At 44.0% G+C, this 20,081-nt stretch overlaps 1 protein-coding gene across 1 annotated transcript in view; it reads right to left on the bottom strand.

Moving 5' to 3' along the window:
- Ptpn3 (protein tyrosine phosphatase non-receptor type 3) overlaps positions 1–20,081 on the bottom strand; it is a 105,699-nt gene that overhangs the window by 7,357 nt on the left and 78,261 nt on the right. The window contains exons 18-22 of the mRNA XM_042697644.1: positions 18,783–18,939; positions 14,980–15,140; positions 6,523–6,613; positions 6,190–6,251; positions 4,426–4,572 (exon numbers count right to left, since the gene is read on the bottom strand). Coding sequence (XP_042553578.1) covers positions 4,426–4,572; positions 6,190–6,251; positions 6,523–6,613; positions 14,980–15,140; positions 18,783–18,939 — 618 coding nt within the window. The remainder of the gene's footprint in view (positions 1–4,425; positions 4,573–6,189; positions 6,252–6,522; positions 6,614–14,979; positions 15,141–18,782; positions 18,940–20,081) is intronic.

Raw genomic sequence — 20,081 nt, forward strand, 5'->3', positions numbered from 1 at the left:
TGAGCTGGAGTTCTGCAGGAAGTTATCCAGTTAAAGGCAAGGGTTCCAAATCCAAATGCCACCTCTGATCTCAAAGCCTGTGTCTTAAAGGACTTGCTGCCTGGGAAGGAAGATTTTCTGTATTATTAAGTACATCAGTATAAAAACAACAAGAAGAAACCTCAAGAATATCTGCTGGAAGGTAAAGCAAAAGGAAAATGATTTTTCCCACTGAGAAGTGATTTCTATAGAAAGGATGCCCCTACGCACAGTGAAGGCCACTGTGACCAGAAATGAGAAAAGTGAGCAATTCCAAGAACCCCACCATGACCGGAAGGGGTTGGGGCCTCTGGTCAGTGCTCACCTGCTGGGTGAGCACAATATGGGACAAATGCACAATATCCTAAAAGAAATAGGATGCACTGGGAGATTCATCACTCAGAAAAAGATAATGTGGCAAAGCGGTTCACCCAGAATGACCAGCTCTGAAAACAATCCGGAAGAACTGGCAACCAGGATGCCATGGCGATTGCAGGACAAAGAGTGGTAACCTGAGAGTGGAAACATGAATCCTGGGTTTTGGAAGAACAGGTTTTTTTTTCACAACTGATAAAGAGTTATTTCCCAGGGCCAGACATGTAGAAGGGAATGGCAGGTCTCACGGGAGAGGGGAATCGAATTCAGAAAACCTAAGGCAAGCAGCTGAGCCGTTAAGGAGGAGGAGCTAGAAACAAAGGAATGTTCTGGGTTGGATGAACTGGGTTCAGAGTGGACACTGGCAAGCCAGTGGGAACAGGAGAGCTAGGGCTTTTCGCCTGCAGAAGGGCCTTTTTTTCCCCAGAGCTGAAACAGGTAGAGCCAGGAAAAGAAGGTGGCTGCTATTCCACTGCTGAGGGGGTTCCTTTTTCTCTGAGGATGTCTGTCCGTCCAGCTGGAAAGGGGAGAATGAACTTTAAGAGAGAAAGAAGAAGCCAGTGACAGTGCTGAGCCCAAATGGAGTCAGCTCTGAGGAGCTGCACCATGAAGTAAAGGCACTCAGGAGACAGCGCAGTGGCACCCCCATAAATTGCTCCCCGCCCAAAAAATCTAAAGTACTTACATCCAACATAACAGAATATGGGGCTGAGTGAAAACAGAGAAGGAAATGACAATGTACAAGATTTGATGTTTATGGGCCAGTCACACTGGTGCATGAATGTAATCTTGGCTACTCATGAGGCACAGAATGAAAAAGGACAATGGATTTTGGCTACCCTGGGCAAAAAGTTAACAAGACCTCATCTCAACCAACAAGCTGGCCATGTAATCCTAGCTACAGAAGAGGCTAGAGGTAGGAGACCCTATTCAAAAAATAAAGCAAAGAGGGCTCAAGTGGCAGAGTACCTGCTTAACAAGCTCAAGACCCTGAGTTCAAACCCCTTTATCACAACAAATAAAACCATGTGATGTCTTCTACTATTTATAAAATGCCAGAATGACCCAGACTTGAGCCCATCAGTTTTTCTTTGCCTTGTGGGAGATTGAATCTGCATTAAGCAGTACAGAACCACATGGTGGGAGAGAAATTTCTTTTCATGCAGTATTTTTAGTTGTGCCATGGAGAGAGACTGATTTGGGTTTGGGGTTACTTTAATACTCCATCCCTAATATTTGAACTCTATTTTATAATACAGACAGAGTGAGAAAGAGTAGGCCTCAGGTTCAGAGCCTGGAAAGCAAGAGAATTTAGAGCTTAATAAATATCATTTTGTGCTTTTACATATTTTAAGCATATTTTATATTTATGGCAAGTGATACTTGGACTTCTAGTTAAGAAATACACCTTAATTTATAAAAGCTAAAAAAAAAAGTGAGATGAGTCAATTCAAAGAAAACAATGAACAGACTACAAAATAAATATAGTACAGTTCTGCTAATAGTCATTTGGTTCGCACCCAAGTTACTAACTACTACTGCTGGCTAATATTTATACATTTTCTGTGTTCCAATTACTTTTACAAAAGGCTACCTGTATTAACTCCAATTCTCCCATAGGGGTTATTGTTATACCATTTACACAGCTCATTAATCACACAGGTAGAAAGTGGTAATGTCAGGTATTGATCTTGGGAAGTATGGCTTTCTGCCTTCTTACCTACAACACCACATAACCAGATAGCCATAGGCCTTTTTGAAAAAAATAGCACTACAAGCTGACTTAGGGAACAGAGGCTCCCCAAGTCATATAAAAAATGGTCCAAGTGTCTAGCGCCACAGGCTCACACCTGTAGTCCTAGCTACCCAGGAAGTCCTAGCTAACCAACTCAGGAAGATAATTCCTTGAGATACTTATCTCTAATTAACCACCCAAACGGAAGTTCTAGCCCCAGTACTGACCAAAAAAGATCCAAGTACATTCATTTATTATTAAAACAAAACATAGGCAGTTATGATGCTTCCAGAGAGATCAGTTAATTGCCACAAAGCTGCAGATAATAATTCCAGTCATAACTCAGTCTCCCATGTAACTGGGTGTGGAGATAGAGAAATGGAAGGAGAGGAACAGAGCTGCCTAGCGCCCCCCGCCCCCCCCCCCCCCCCCCCCCCAGCCCAGGGCAGTGCATACTCTCCTTGCCTTTGATGAGCAGCATTTCGGAAGAAGTTTCTACTACTGCCTCTTCTCTATTTCCTATCAACAGTTTATGTGATAAGAAAAAAAATTCTGACCAAATCTGTGACTAGAAGCTACGAGTGATAACTGATGCCATGAAATAAGGAAGCGGCAAAGTGCCGCCTAAAGGTCAGAGGTGAGGACTGAATACAGCTGCTGCTGCTGCTGCTGGTGACAATACAGCACCACCGCAGCATTTGCCAGATACCTGTAGAAGAGAATTGCCTAAGCTCTTTATATGTATTGTCTCATTGTTTTTTCTTTATTGCTGGTACTGAGGTTCCAACTCGGGGCTTTGTACTAGCTCAGCTGGTACTCTCTCACCTGAGCCAAACCTCCAGGCTAGCCTTTTGCTGGTTATTTTTTGGATTTGGACTATCATGGCTTTTCTGCCTCAGCTCACTTTGAATTACGATCTTCCAGATTTCAGCCAATGGAGTAGTTAGGGTTATAGGTGTGAGTCTTCAGGGCTCAGCTGTATTGTCTCTTTCTGCACCAACCAGGTCAAGGTGGTCACTGTATATTTAGGGGAGCCTGGCTCAATGGCAATTTCAAGACAATGTCTACACAAGCTCTGATCTTAGTGGAAACCCAAGGCTATTTTCAGGTATCTGAAGGGACATCACGCAGAAGAGCGGGGAACCTACTCTGTGTCTTCCATGTAAGTACAACTAAATGGGATGGAGGTTAACAGTGACACGTTCATTGTGAAGAGGAAGTTTTGAAAGTCAGACCTGAGCAGCCACAGGACAGATCTTGGGAGTGGTTAAGCAGAGATAGAGATCTATTTATCTAGGACAACATATATAAAAGCTGTCTAAATGCATGGGATTCTGTAGAATTAGTAGGAATTCCTATTTTGTGGTTTCAGGTTAACCTCTTCAAAGGTACTACCCAAGTCATATGCACTCTCATTTTCAACATGGACTACTTCAGCACTGAGAACAACCACTAGGGAAGGAACCACCGGGGGCGGGGGGGGGGGGGGGCAAACAGATTATTCAAACGAATTTATTTATGGTGCTGGAATGTGTTTCTGAATGTACATTTCATAATAAAGATATTCAGATATATCCAGAGGTCAAGGAATTCATGATGGAAGTAGTCTTCACGCACTGATTTCTGTGATGTCACCTGCTCTATTTCTGTGGAAAATGGAACAATAATACAACTTTACTTTTTTTTTTTTTTGGTGCCAATCCTGGTGCTTGAACTCAGGACCTGTGCACTGTCCCTGAGCCTTTCTGTGCTCAAGGTTAGCAGTCTACCACTTAAGCCACAGTGCCACTTCCAGCTTTTTCTGTTTATGTGGTACTGACGAATCGAACCCAGGGCTTCATGCATGCCAGGCAAGCACTCTACCACTAAGCCACCTTCCCAGCCCAAAGTCAAGTCTTTTTTTTTTTTATGTTGGTCGTGGGGCTTGAACTCTGGGCCTGGGTGCTGTTCCTGAGCTCTTCAGCTCAAGGCTAGAGCTCTACCACTTGAACCGTAGCACCACTTCCACAACTTGACTTTTTATAGACATTTTTTGCTAGTACACATTTCTCTCTCAAATGCAGAACTTGCTCCAGGTAGGCAAGGCCAAAGCCAACACAGAAGTCTGGGGCAGGTGGGGTAAAGCAAGAGGATTGCCTTCTGGCTTGTTGGAATGAATATCTGCTAGAGTGGGCAGGAAGACAGACTGTACATTTGAAGAGGGCAGACAGGAGATTTGGGGGTAGCAGAGAGGAGTCACATTCCACATAACATAGTGTGACACTGTATCCATTTGAATTGGAAATCAAGTCACTTACCCGCCCTCGCTCGGTGAGAGTTGTCAACATGACGATGAGTGACAACTTCTGATCCCAGACTACTTGCCAAAATTGTGCACAGGTATGTGGCAAGGGTCCCTGAGTGGCAATGTACTTGTTCACAAGGTTAGCAGCAGGAATTTCCATCTAGCAAGAGATTGGTAAAGCATTAGACTCTGTTACTGCCACCAATTCTACACTTTGAATTCTCCTAATTGCTAGTTGAATCACACCAGAAAACATCTCTATCAAATCAGTGAAGAAGATATAAATCAAAGAAGTGATTTCTACCAATCACTGAATAATGCTAGCATCAGGAACTTTAAGAGTAAATTGTATGATAGTCAGTAGGCAAAACTTGAAATGTCCCTGCAAGGTGCCAAGAGTTTAATTGACTTTAATTGGTCTAGTCTAAATATAGACAACATTAGTTATCTTCATTTCCAGCCATATGTGCCAACCCTACATTTAAGTCTTTCCCCATGCAAGGGTTTCCATAAAAATCTACATAGTTGGTTTTTTTAATGGCTTCATCAGGATATTCTTTAAACATTTTTAAAAATTATCTTTAGTTGTACAAAGGAGTTGCAGTTTATGAAGCAGTTTATAAATACAGTATGTCTTGATCAATGTCACTTGCTTTCAACATTGTCACCTACCATTCCCATTCAAATAGGATATTCTTTATACACCACCAAAATATAGTAGGAACTATTTACTTTTCTTTAAAACAAACATAAACTATGCAGGTTAATGCCACCAACTCAATGCATCTTGCTTCCGACATGGCTCCCAATGACTATACCATTAAGTTGAACAATGTTGGTGTTAAATGTTGAAGTGTTTTAAGTAAATACTTCTTCCATCCTGCCCTGTGGTTACCTTTTCCCCTCAGGACTGGGTCTTTTCTAGAAAAGAGCACTCAGAACAGACTGAGCTTTGGACTGGCACTGCAATTCATTCATTCCTCAGTGAAGCACATCTTCAATGACTCCTCAACCGTAAAGGCACTGGACTTCATGGGGTTACCACCCCACCATTCCTGAAACTATACGTTAAAGTGAGAGCCCACTAATCCTAAAGATGTTATGAAGCAAGTGGACTCACTTGTTTCAGACCAGTTTTTACTAGGGTAATTATTTTGCCATAATTTGAGGACTAATCTGAGAAATCATGATTATGTTTGGATCAGGATTTGGCTAATGAAGGCTTGAGGGCCACACCTGTCTGCAACTTTGAAACCTAAAAGTGGTTTTCAGCATTTGTTGTTTCAGTGGTTACATTTTCAATGTGAAGATGAGAGAGCTCCTACTGGTCCTCTACAGAAAAACTTTGCTGACCCAGGGTTTAGATGAAGCAATTGAAGTGTCAAGAAGTAAGTGATTATAACAAGTGGTTACTTATTATTATTAAGTTTTTGTTGTTATTAAACAGTGATACTAATAATGTGGGAAAAAAACACAGAAAGTTACAAACATACCACTAGCAGAAATAAAAAGGAAGTGAGCCCGTACAGGGACACAGGGGATGATGGAATTAGAAACACAGGGTGTTTTGGTGCTCATCCTCTCTTAGCTTTGTTATTATTCATTCTCTCGGAACTTTCGTTTCCTCCCCTGTAAAGCAAGCCTGCTTTGCCTTCCCTCCCGTGGCTGCTACACTACGGAGAGGTAGCCAACAGGACAGCGCTTATCAATGGCTGGGTCCCCGTTCTCATTACCCTAGTGAATGTGTTCTTTCTTTCTACTAAGATTTCTAACTTACATTCACATAACTCGCATTAATATAATCTTCGTTTCCCTGCAACGTTACCCGGGTGGTGTCATCTGTGAAAGAGAAAACATTACCGATTATTCTGGGTGTTATTTTTATCATATTAAGTAAACAAGGGTTCAGTTCCCAGCCCCATCTGTGGCTCTCTCCTCATTAGCATAAACACTATTCCCCAACTGTTCCCAGTCTGAGATGGCTGCAATAAAGACGGTGGTGTTTACAGAAACACTGAAAACCGTTCCAGAATACCAGACAATCTGTTTGAAAAGGGGAAACATTATCGCAGTGTAAGGCGGGAAGAAGGCATTCAGGCCAGATACTCACAAGGCAGTACATCTTTATATCGATTTTTGTCCAAATTTTGAGGCAGCTTTGCAAATGTGATGGGCAGACCAGGCTTCTTTCTGTAGAGTTGCTAGACACAAACATGAAAAATTATTACATAAAAATGGCTTTTGAACTAGGTGCCAGTGGCTCACACCTCTAATCCTAGCTACTCAGGAGGTGGAGATCTGAGGATCCCAGTTCAAAGCCAGCCCGGGCAGGAAACTCCGTGAGACTCCTATCTCCCAATCAACCACCAAAAGTTGAAAGTAAAATGTGGCACAAGTGCTAGAGCTCTAGCCTTGAGCACAAAAGCTCAGGGCCGTATTCAGGCGCTCAGTTCAAGCCCCAGGACTGGCACAAACAAAACAAAACAAAATAAAAATGGCTTTTGGTGCATGGCACCAAATATGTTAATATATGAAAAAGTCATCCCAATCAAGATTCTATAATTCTAGGAGAAATGGATTTAATTCTTCAATAATTCTTTTTTAAACTTTGAGTGAGAAAAAGTTATAGGCAGTCTGACTCATAGATAATGGCTCCCGGTAAGTAACACCTTCTTTATGACAATTATTTTCAAATAGAATTCTGACTCATCCAAATTCATCTAAAACCCCTCTTCCCTCCAACTCAATGGAATGAGCCATATCCTTTGCTAAAGAGCAAAAGTGTTTCATTCATCATTTTCGAAGTATATTTCCACGGTAAGACATTTACCCAATACACAATAATCTACCAAAATAGTCAAACAAAACAACACTTGCATATCTACAAGCACATCTAATACATGTTACACAGCACCAGACAAGAATCACACCGCAGCCCAGCTAGAGATATAACTACTCTTCTTATTTTGCAAGTGACAGCTAGAGGTTAATTGCTTAGCCCAAGAGCACAAGAGGATGCACTTGGTGCTTATTATCTCTTTTCTACACAGCTTCTCCCACTTAGACAACTATCACCAAGCCGTTTTCAGGAGTGGTTCTTATTAGCTCTCTGGGAATTTAAAAACAACTTGTTTTTTAAATCAATGTTGGAAGTGATATATTCTTTTTTCTAGAAAATTTCTCGATGTTGGAAAAGTATGTATTTCCAGAAAAGACCAGCAATTACATAACTCTGAGATAATCTTTTTATATATTTTTTTCTCTTTTTTTTAATGTATACATACTTACAAATATAAGCAAGTATGTATGGAAACAAATGATACATTTGTATGCGTTTTCTGAAAAGAAATGAGGTTGGACTACTATATATGCTAGCATTCCTCACACACATTCAGTAGAAACCAAGTATCTTAAAGTAATAATAGGTATCTTTTTCATGTGTTTTTTTTAAAAAAATTTTTTTTGTTGCCAGTATTGGGACTTGAATTAGGGTCTAGGCACTCTCCCTTAGTTTTCTTCATTCAAGACTGGTGTGCTACCACTTAAGCCATACCTCTACTTCCAGTTTTTTGCTGGTTAATTGGAGAATCTCAGACTTTTTTGTTTTAGCTGGCTTCAACCCTAGATTCTCAGATCGGAGTCTTCTAAGTAGCCAGGATTTCAGGCATGAGCCCCCAGCTCCTGGTTGGCACAGTTAATCTTGATGATCAACTTGACTAGACTGAGAGCTGCCTAAGAGATTAGTAAAAACACACCCATGGGTGTCTGTGAGGGAAGACCTATCCTGAACATGGGTGGCATCATCCAACAGACAGGGGGCTGGGATGGAAAAATAAAAGGGGAAAAGAGGAAGAAACCTGCTAGCACAGACTTTCTTCTCTCTGCTGCCATTAAGTATCTCCGCTCTACCATGCCCTTCTCCCTTCAGTCATGATATTATTCACTCAGGCCCAGCTGGCCCATGGAACCAACTGACTGTGGACTGTAACTTCTGAATCCATGAGCCAAACTACATCTTTCCTCCCTTTAAACTGTTTTTCTTAGATATTTGTTACAGCGATAAAAAGCTAACAACACTGTAATCCTTAGGAAAAGTTTGGAAGCTAACATACTTTAGGAAATCTTTACCTTAAGTACTATGAATTTCCTACAAGACAAGCCCTCCAATGCACACACCTGTTTAATTCTGATCAATGAAGCATTTCTCAAGCCAACTTAAACATTTAAGATAACTTGTGTCTTGGAAACATTACTAGAATTTTGAAGCCTGTTTTCCTCTTCTTATATAGATGACTTCTATTGGCTCAATAGTCCAGTTTACTCTAATTTACCTTAACTTTTCATTCTCTTTTCTCAATAGGCTGTTTTCAACTGTTTTATAAAGGTCCAAGAACAGAATCGTGACACAGAACATTTTTTTAAGGACTTTGCTACACACAACCAAGTTCTTTTGACAGGAATTTAAGTTATTTATGGTTATTTCACAAAATTGTAGCCAACACCCTTAATTGTCTAAATTCTGAGGAGGAGGAGGGGCTGGACAGGATTCCTTGGCCCTTTAGTTTTATGAATGGTGTAGTGTTTTGTAAACCAGCTTGTTAGTTTGTTTCTCTCTTAATAAAAAAATGGTACAGAACTCTTCTAAATTCACATGGAGATTGGCGTCATAGTGTTTAATTTTATTTATTGAATGTTTTGAATTCCCAAATTCTGTAAGAGTTCAGTTACTGATCTGATCACCCGTATAGTCTCAGTTTATGACAATCAAGTAGCTGCGGGACAACCTCTAGAGACCTTCAGGCTTTCCAGACTCTGAGTGCATTCTAGAAATAAATTCATGATTTATTGGAGGTTCTGGTTTGACACTGGTGGAAGGAGGACATGAGAGCCAACCACATTTATCTAAATGGCATTAACTGCATGGAGACAAAATCCAATTAAGTGAATATAAACCAGCACAACAAACCTTGAGCTAGAAAGGCACTTTTAAGTCACAGAAATGTAAGTGCAATTAACTTGAGGTCTAGCAGATGAGCAGAGCTCTAGCACTTTCGCTAGATTTGCTTATTTATGATAATATTTTAAATGCCTCGTGGTAGTGATGATGTGTTGATAGGACTGTTAAAATGCTGAACTTTTTTCTCACATCCTATGACGGTGTTAATTTTTTTTTAATGTATATACTCTGGACTTTATAGAAATAAATAATGACTCATGTCAGAGAAGTTTGTCTATAGCAAAACATTTACTGGCAGGAAACCAGAAACAGCCTGAACATCCCCCAACGAAGAGAAGGGTTGAACAAAACTGCGGTAAAGTCATGTCACAGAATGTTCATGCAAATAATAAAGCCACTGAGATAGGCTAAAAGTACAGTTGTGGGGAGTGAGTGGTGGTGGTGGGTGCTCACCCATCCACCCCTAAATGAAAAATGCATGTTATTGAGTAAACAATGGTGAGCCCATTCACATAACAGCAGCATACGCACAGTGCATATAATGTATACAAGCACAATCCTATGTGTGCACACGGTGCGAGGTGTATGTATACTTATTTGTGTAAGCATTGGATCAAGTGTGGAAGAGTCCACATCAATCAAACTGTTACTTCTAAGCTATAGCAAAGAGGAAGAAATTGAATAGGATGGGGGTTAGGAGACTTAACTGGTATGCTATTTCTGAATTCTGTGAATTATGATCATGAGAATGATGATTAAATGGCTGAAATGAGAAAAGAAATACAGTGAAAGAAATCTATCGATAAGATGAAAAAGAAATCCATCTCTGGAGAAAGCTGTGTGAACAAAGCACAGTTAAATACTGCGGCGTGTGTTGCGTCTGTCTGCCTTGCAGAGGCTGACGCTGAATGGGGGTGGCAGCGGGGTAGAAGGAGGGCTCCAGCAGCCTTCAGTGGCAGGACTTGGCTTTCAGTTCCTGTACCACACCCACAGGTGGTGATGAACAGTGGTCAAAAGGCAAAGCTGAGCCTCCCCTGCTCACCAGAAGGGTAGGCATGACACAAGACACTATTCACTGGGCTTATTTCAGTATAGGGCAGGCTGGCATTCTGTTGATAAGCCTTTATCCAGCAAACTCTATCCAATGCAATTCCTTCTCCTTGATTAAACAGGGACCTCAACTGAGAGAAATCTTGGAATAAGTCACAAGTTACTCTCAGGAAGGAATGACTTGCGATTGAACTGCTGCAGTCCCTAAAGAAGGAGATCAGGCTGGCATGCATGTGGACTTGAACCCAATATGGACCCAAGCCTACTCCTTCACATGAGAGAGGGAGGCAAACCCTACACTGCCTGCATAAAGTCAGAACTTAGGCAGTTTGAAGCCAATTGGAAATGCTGCCAAACTGTTACCTGTCACTATGGAGGGAAGGATGGCATTGCAGGCTGGGTGAAAGGGTTGTGTCACATCTAGCCATGGTAAGCTGCAACTAGTGGACTGTGAATATATGTGTGTTATATATGTATATGAGCCTGAGTCTTGCTATGTCACCCAGGCTGATCTCAAACTGCTGAACTCAAGATATCCTCCGACCTCAACCTCTTGAGTAGCTGGGACTACAGGTATGTCATACCATGCCAGGTTTTTTATTAACATAGATTCTAATTCTAATTTTACTGAGCTTCATTTCCCCCATTTCTAAGAATGATCTTGGGGTTGAGGGTATAGGTCAATGGTAAAGCACATGCTTAGCTTGAAGAGAAGCCCCTAGGTTCATCCACAGGCATGTTCCCTTCTTCCACCAAAATACTGTTAGTAACTCTGGCCACCTCTATTTCATAGACCCATTCCGAGAGTTAATTGAGACAACATATGTGAAACACACCTGATAGATTTCAAGGTGCTATAGAAATGCTAATTATTAACTGTGATTCTATTGCCGCTGAGACCAAATGCTTTCTGGATTGCACTTGTAATTGTTTACTGAACATCACAGGAGGGATGAGGGAATTCCCTTGATGGAAAACAGCTCTCCACCAATGGAGGGGATCTGCCTACAGTCTACTATCCAGGGCAGAGGCTTTGTGTCATCAAGTTGGGGTGGGGGAGGGCTCTGCTGGGACTAACCTTGTTCTGCTCCACAGAGATCAACCCTTATCAGCAGGCCATTTCTGGTCACACTGGAAGATGAAGAGATGAGAACGGAGCCACCAGAATTCCGGAGTTGGACAGCCCATGGTTACTAGCCTAGGGTCATGTGACCAGTTCTTGTGCTCTTTAGAGTCTTGGAGCCTTTCTTGCTTATCGATAATAAACTGGTCCACTTTTTATGGCGCTGTCATGTGTATCAGCCAATTACAATAAAGTATTTCTTATCCACCCCTTACAATCAACCTATGAGATAGGAGATACTCCAGTTGAGGAGATACCCCACTCACAGATGAGGAGACAAGAGGTACAGAGAAATAAGAATAGAGCCAGGAGTTAAAGTCTACCTGGCTTTATCTAGTGGGACAGTTTCCCAGATGTTCTCTAGCTCTGATGCATACTACCTGAATAACAACCATCACAGGCCACAGCGTCTCATAGTTTCTGAAGGCTCCACAGATAGTGGTTAAGAGAGTAAGCTCCTGAGTTAGCCTGACTGGGCTCCAACTGTGCTGTGCCCTTTCTGTGAGCAGTTGGGGAGGTCACATGATCTGAGATTCTGTGCCCTCCAGTCTACATCATCTGTTGTGAGAATTTTATAAACTGATGGCCCTGTAAAGCCCTGGGTTCTTCCTCTGTTAGCTTCCTGTTTGGCCTGGTTTCCTGCAGGACTCCAGTCCAAGCAGGTGTGGTGCACACAGGATGCACCAGTTAGCTAAGGGAGCAGCGAGGGACACCTGAAGATGCTGGGCTCAGGTTCCCAGATCACTTTTGTATCACTTTTGGAGTTCTGTGAAATAAATTATCTTAGTTATTCACTTTGATAGGAAGGGGGCACTGAACTCGGAAGCTTTGCATTTGTTGGGTTTACTTGGTTGACACTCTACCACTTGAGCCACTCCTCTAGCCCTGTTTTTGGTGGTTATTTTTTGAGATAAGGGCTTCATTAACTTTTCTGGCTGTGATGGCCTCAAACTGCAGTCCTCCCACTCTCGGTCTCCTGAGTAGCTATGATTATCGGCATGGACCACCAGGACATGGCTAAGACACTATTTTATTTATTTATTTTTCTCTATTATAGTAATAGCAAAGGATTTTTTCTAAAGTAGAAGCTATAAAACCAAGAGGAAAGATAATGAGCCTTTCATGGCAAGAGATTTTTTTTTTTTTTTGTCGGTCGTGGGGCTTGAACTCTGGGCCTGGGCGCTGTCCCTCAGCTCTTCAGCTCAAGGCGAGCGCTCTACCACTTGAGCTACAGCGCCACTTCCGGTTTTCTGGTGGTTTATTGGAGATAGGAGTCTCACGGTCTTTCTTGCCCGGGCTGGCTTTGAACCGCGATCCTCAGATCTCAGCCTCCTGAGTAGCTAGGATTACAGGCGTGAGCCACCAGCGCCCGGCAAGAGATTTTTTTTTTTAGAGAGGGGTTTCCTAGTTAATTTCTAGGAAGTATATTGACTAATGGAAATAAATGGACACACACTGAAATTGAATCCTAAAATGTACATTCTCATTTCTATGTCATTAGCCATCTATAAACTCTGAAGGTAAAACCTGGTGTGTCTGATTTCCACTTTCATCCTCTGGATTAGTGTGTGGGCATTCAAACCTCAGTGATCTTGTTAAATGTACTGATATTTGGTAGGCACAGACTGGGCCCAGTGATTGGCAAACAAGAGGTTTGAAGTCATGCTTTGAGAAATACCATTCCAAATTCAGGGGGTGCAAAGCTTTTTAAAACTTCTTTAAAAAGTTCTTGAAACCCTTTTCAAGGCAAATCTTATGGGCAGGAGGTGTGTGTGTTTGGGGGTGGGGTTAGGACTCCTATATGCAAAAGCAAATCAAAGTCCAGCCACCTGAGAGACTTTACAGGGAGAGCCCACAGCGCCCCCTTGTGGACTATCTACCTAAGCAACTGGAGCAGTCCTTGCAGGGTTGACCCCTTCCCTTTACCTGGAAACATCTCCCAGGATTCCTTGCTGTGTAGTCGATGCTGACACCCTATAAGCTTGGTCTGGTCAGCATTCAGGCTGTGGTCTCCCTCCCCTTCCATATGTAATATCACATTCTTTCTTTTTTTCCCTTCCTTTCCTCCCTACACTGCTATCAAATAACACTTTCATTTGAAGCTTTTTTCTGTCTGATGCTCCTCCTCCTCCTCCTCCTGCTCTTCCTCCTCCTCCTCTTCCTCTTCCTTCCTCCTCCTCCTCCTCCTCCTCCTCCCTCCCTCCCTCCCTCCTCTTTTTGTTGGCCTTGGGGCTGGAACTCAGACACAGCCTGGGCGCTCTGTCCAAGTTTCTTTTTGTTCAAGGCTAGTGCTCTATCACTTGAACCACAGATCTGCTTCTGGCTTTTTGGTATTTATTGGAGATAAGAGTCTCACAGATATTACTGCCTGTGTGGGCTTTGAACTGTGTTCCTCAGATCTTGGCCTCCTGGGTAGTTAGGATTACAGGCGTGAGCCACTGGTACCCAGCTCTGTCTGATATTTTTATTACTCATGCTTTCCTGAATCACTCTGTAGCCACATTCATTTGGCCTACTTCTGCCTCAGAATCCTTTATCTTCCTGTGGTTTCTAATAAATGATGCATTGCAGATTTGTGTGTCTGAATCCCATGTAAGACTCTCATCCTTCATTTATGACCCGACTGGGCATGGTACTGTTAACTTTGATCTAGCTTCTTTCCCTGGGCCAACTTAACGCACCCTGTGCTCGGTCTTCTACTCCCACGTTCCTTCCTCACCATTTGGAAGATGAACATGTCCTATTTTCATTTGGTTAGTAATTAGTAAAACTGAGCTAGAATCAGAGACTCCTTTGGGACCTCTGTCAACAATCAGTCCCCTGTCTGCTGGGGGCAGGGGATGGGAGATGGGAGATGACCTGATTTCTGCGGTGCTAGGGGTCTGGGAACGTCAGATGCTTTGTGCTTGTCTGCTCCCCGTTTCTGAGTGAGCTGTCGGGGGTGGGGGGCGGGGAGGAAGGGGTTGAGAAGTGACTGTCATCACTCCTCATCACTCCTTGGGTGGCTCGCCCCCACCGCCGCCTCTCCACTTCCTTCCACTCGGAGAGTTTTGAGCTTGTGTGTTGGCAGCTAAACATGCTGAGTCCCTCCTCCTCAATTTCTGATAGTCTCTCCATGACTACCAAAATGCTACTAGCGAGGAGGTGAGCTGGAGTTCAACGACAGGTGGCAGTCGTGGTCCCCTGCTGCCCGCGAGGATGCTCTAAGCCTGAAGAGGAGCCTCCGCCTGGCCCCCAGTCTCCTTTCAGGAGCACAGGCATCCCCTGGAGCTCCTCACGGTGACTCTACTGCTAGAGGTGCGGGAGCCACACAGACACTGTGGACAGACATGGCGCTCGCTCGTGTCCCTGCTCTGTCACCAGCACCAAACGACTGCAGGTGACGAATGAGCACGTGGCAATGGCTGGGCAGAGTGTCAGTCATAGGAACCTCTTACCTCAAACTGGATCAGCACTGTCCCACTTTCGAGGCCTTTCTTGAGCAGGTCCATAGATCCCTCCAAAGTATCTCCTCCCTCCTGATACGTGGGGAAAATGGGCTCTGGGAAAAGCTGATTCAGTTCATCCTCAGATCTGATCTCAGCAAACGAGTGGGCGGCTGGAAGAGATAACAGGGAGGACCTGTCACCCTGGCGTATCAGTCTCCCTCAAAACACGACCTGTGATATCTGGATGCGGGTGGTTTACGACATCTCATTAAATGATTAAGCACACGGCAGTCATTTTCGCCAGAGATCCTATTTCTAGGTGAATGATTCAATGCGTGCTAATTACATCACACACACACACACACACACACACACACACACACACACACACACACACACACACTTTTTGGTTAGTTTTAAATGACAGTGTTCAGTGGAGTACTGACAGGCTTTGGGCCAAAGGTGAGGGAACAGGAAGAATGTGTTTGAAGAAAATCTGTTTCCTCTCTCTGACCTGGTTATTTTTCTTTCTTTCTTTCTTCTTTTTTTTTGGGTCCGGTCATGGGGCCTGAACTCTGGGCCTGGCCGCTGTCCCTCAGCTCTTCAGCTCAAGGCTAGCGCTCTACCACTTGAGCCACAGTGCCACTTCCGGCTTTTTTCTTTTTGCTTATGTGGTGCTGAGGAATCGAACCCAGGGCCTCAGGCATGCAAGGCAGACAGACGCTCTACCACTGAGCCACCTTCCCAGCCCCTGACCTGGTATTTTTCTACCCAACTCCACACTCCCTTCCTTCTCTGATCCTTTTTTAAAATTTATTCCTTTGTAAGAGGCACTTTTCCAGGCACAGGGTCTCAAGATCTTCTTGTGACACCATCATCCCTCAGAGCCTGGTTTGTAGATAGATGGAGGCCATTTCTCCATGGGAAGTTCCCAGTGTGAGCCTCTAGTCCTCACATCTCCTCTGTTCTCTGGTCCTGTGAAGTCTAAATTCTCCCTTTGTATCCTACAATCCAAGTCCCGTTCCTCTCCCGCCTGCACAAGACTTTCACCTCACTTGCTCTTTTCTCCCAAATCGGAAGCTATGTATCATTTCTGAATTTAATTTTCATTGATTGACTGTGCCAGTAGTACTGGGTCTTAGACTCAGGTCCCAGGTGCCTTGGTGCTTTCCTACATGAGCCGTTCTTCTGGCTTTTTGGTGGTTAATTGGAGTTAAGAGTCTCATGGACTTCCCTGACTGGGCTGGCTTTGAACCCTGACACTAAGATTTCAGCCTCCAGATCTGGCTAGGATTACAGATGTGAACCACCAGCACCTGCCTCTCTTTCTTTTTAGAAAGGGAAGTCACGTCTCATTTACAAGGCACTCTACTACTTTCAACAGGAAGGCAGGAGGAAACCAACACTATCTGAGGTTTCACTCCAATGGTCGAACTGACTCCTTCCAAGACATACAGGAGCAAATGAACTGTTGAGGAAAACTGCTTGGACAAAGTCACCCAGCCTGTCAGGGTGGGATATGGGAGTTTAGTCATCTACATGATTCTAAAGACCACAGAAGCTAAGCTTCTAGGTACTGATGTGATTTCTGTCATACCTTTATCTCCCTAGGCTAATAATGTTGACTTTTTTTATTTTTTTAATTGTGAAAATACCATACAGAGGGGTTACAATTACATGGGCAAGGTAATGGGTACATTTCTTATCAAGCATTGTTGCTTCCTCCTTTGTTTCCCCTTCTCCCTCCCCCCCACCAAAGTTGTAAAGTTCGTTTCTTCAACATAACGACTTGTACATCTCGTTACAATGGGTCCACTTGTATCCCTATTTAAACAATTTGTTTCCCTTCTCCACAAATTATACCAACATCATATACAGTGAAAGCAGGGGTTCTACCATGGGGGAGGGACATACAAAGCAACAAAGAAATCGTCTTATAAATATGTTAGAAACAATCGCAAGAAAGAAAAAACATTTGAATCCTTATCTTGGGGTTCATTTCACCTAACATCAACTTATCTGACCTTTTCTGCTTGTCTCAGACATATACTAGTTATTGCAAATAAGGGAAACCATGGGACCTGTGTTTCTTTGGGCCTGGCTTACTTCACTTAATATAATTTTTTCCAAGTCTTTCTATTTCCTAACAAATGGGGCAATGTTGACTTATTTTTCTTTAAATCAATTCACTTTTTCTACTTACGTTTTGTAAAAAACATACTACTCATTACAGTTATTAGAAAACTGAAGACCTTGCCTTTTTAGCCTTTTTGCTTTTTTTTAAGCTTTAATTAAAATTTTTTATTGTAAAGATGATGTACAGAGGGGTTACAGTCACACAAGTCAGGTAATGAGTACATTTCTTTTTGAATGCTGTCACCTCTTCCCTCATTTTCTCCCATTTTTTCCCTCCCAGCCCCCCTCCCTCACAAGTTGTATAGTTCATCGTCATCACAGTGTCTAATGAGTGTCACTGCTATGTTAGCTCACCCTTTGTCCCACCAGTTAGCTTTAAGAGTCTATGCACATCAATTCTTCCCATTCCCAACAGTCACCAGCCCCTTGCTGTGGCCTGTGGAGGTCCAGCGCAGCCAGCCAGTGCACCACAGGGCCAGCTGTGTCAGCACCTACTCCTTCAGCTACTATCAGTACAAGCAGCTAGACCAGTCATAAGGTCTCAGGGTAACTGCCTTCACCTCCTGAGACTTGATATCCCCACTAGAGGAACAAAAATACTTGTCTCTCAGGAGAGTCATGAGAGGTGAGGGGGATGAGGATATAAAGTGGTCCAGACAGCTGCTTACTGCTGGGCACCTACTGTGCACCAAGCATGCTGCTGGACTTGTAGAGGAAGGGACGGAGCGAAGAGATGCCTTTAGCCCTGGAGGAGAAAGTGGAGCCAGCGTCTCTACTTTTCAGGCCCTGTCTGGTCCTGATTCCGGTACACACAGAGAGCAGATCAGGAGCATCTAACTGTGAGCCAGGGCAGAGATGCCAGCCAGGACTCTGCAGTTACACGTCTCACTCACCATCAGTATTTAAAGCTATGTGGGAGAGTTTTTATTTAATTCTTTTTGGTGGAACTGAGGTTCGAACCCACGACCTCATGCTTGCTAGACAATTGTTCGACCTCAGAGTCATACCTCCAGTAGGAAGTTATTATTTTATAATACAACGATAATAATATTAATGACACTAAACAGAGGCCTTCTTTCAAACACACATGGCCGGTCTCTAGTCACTTCCTCTTCAGGAGAACCTGAGGAAGGGACTAGGCCATGCTTGGGTTTCCCTTGAGGATGCTGAAATGTTGACTGGGGCGGAACTTGTTCAAGGCGCCTCAGCCCTCGGGAAGCAGAGTCAGGCAATAGCCAAGACAGCTGAACTCCGGCCCTGCTACCCTCAGTGCCTCCCTACCACCCTGTCAAAGTCAAACACACAGGAATAAAGCTTAACAACAAAGCTTCAAGAAGGGGCTCGCGCAGAGGTCTGCAGGCCCAGGCAGCTGAGAGTATGCTGTAGACGGAGCTATGCTTGATTGGAAGAAACAGGAGGAGATCCTGCCCAGTATAAGGGGGATGGGAGGGGCTCTCTGCCTCTAGAGGACTGGGCAGGAGGGGTCAGGCCTCTGGTGGGCAGATGTCAGAAGCCAGACACCTCACAGTTCTTGACTTTCAAATGCTGGCTACAGACTCAGCATTAAAAAAAACGAACAACCCCCCCCCCCCCACCCAAACAAAGCACCAGCTAGACTAGATGAGGCGAAGGCAGCTTCCCCGTGGCCCCTCCCCCCGCGGGCAGGTGACGGTTACCTTTCCTCCTGATCACCAGGGCCAGCTCCCTTGAATGGGACTCCCGGCTGGCTTTGATGAACATCACCACCTGGTCGTGGGTGTGCTCCGAGATGTCCCGGCCATTGATCAACACGATCTGATCCCCTTCATTCAGTTTAGGAATGCAGGTGTCTGCCTGGATGGAGGAAGCAAGGTTCTCAGTTACCATAGCACCACCCTCAAGGGAAAGTTCACTGCGGTTCTCTGGGCCCAGACACTTGAGACCATGATCCAGCTCACCTTCTCTCCCTCGGGTAGACTGCCATCCCTCTTAAAGCTAGTGCTATGTGAACCTGGTAGCTTCCAGTGCAGCTGGGAAGTCAGTCGTGAGGTATTTCAAAATGAGGCTGGGAAAACTGCGGAGCCATTTCTCCACAGGAGCCAACCTTTGCTAGTTGGGATAATGAAAGTGATGCCTACCAAGCTTTGTTTTCTGGATGTTCTGTCAGAACGTGGTGTGCCAGCTGGGAGTGAGTATTTATGAGTCTTACCATGGAGAAGGTCATCATCAGCACAATACCAGAGGCAGAGACCATTATGGGTAGAGATAGGAAGGAAAGCCTTCTCAATCCCCAGAAGCCATAAGCAGCAGAGAAGGCAAACAACAGGCTTTTTAAGGACGACTTAAGAGTGAAGCCTTTAAGGAGTGCTTCCCATTTAGAAAGCACAGTGACTCTCTGACTCGGCTCCACTGCTTTATAAAAGCAAAGGAGCACAAAGGAACTACAGAGGGTGATGGGTGTTTAACCCTGTCAACATACGCTATGTGCATGCATGTCAAAACAGTGCAAGGCACACCTTAAATATATGCACTAAGACAAACTAGAAAGAGAGTTAAGTGATCACAGGCCTCAGCAGGAGGCTGAATGGTGCTGGGAAGGGGGGGGGCACGGTGGTAAAATGTGATGTCCCTGACCCTGCGTGGGGTGAGCAGAACAGCAAACTGATTCCCGCTCTTGAGCAGTACTTCCCCAAATTAGTGCACACAAACCACCAGAGCATCTTGTTAAAAATGCAGATCCTGGGTCTGCAGGCCTGGGTGGAGTGGGGCCAGAGGTTCTGCATGTCTAATGAGGTCCCAGGTGATAAGGTCTGCAGCTCAGGGCTCACACTCTGCAGCAAGACTCTATAGAATACAAGCTCCTATTCTCAGTCTCCCTTCCTCTCTCTCTCTCCCCCTCTCCCTCTCTCATTTGTCCATGTGGGCTTACATATGCAAAAATAAAAAAAAAAAACAAGGAAAGAAGGGAAGAAAGGGGGAAGGAAGAAAAGAAGGGA

Source organism: Dipodomys spectabilis, unplaced genomic scaffold, assembly GCF_019054845.1.
Source record: "Dipodomys spectabilis isolate Male_0828 unplaced genomic scaffold, ASM1905484v1 ptg000006l, whole genome shotgun sequence".
NCBI lineage: Eukaryota > Metazoa > Chordata > Mammalia > Rodentia > Heteromyidae > Dipodomys > Dipodomys spectabilis.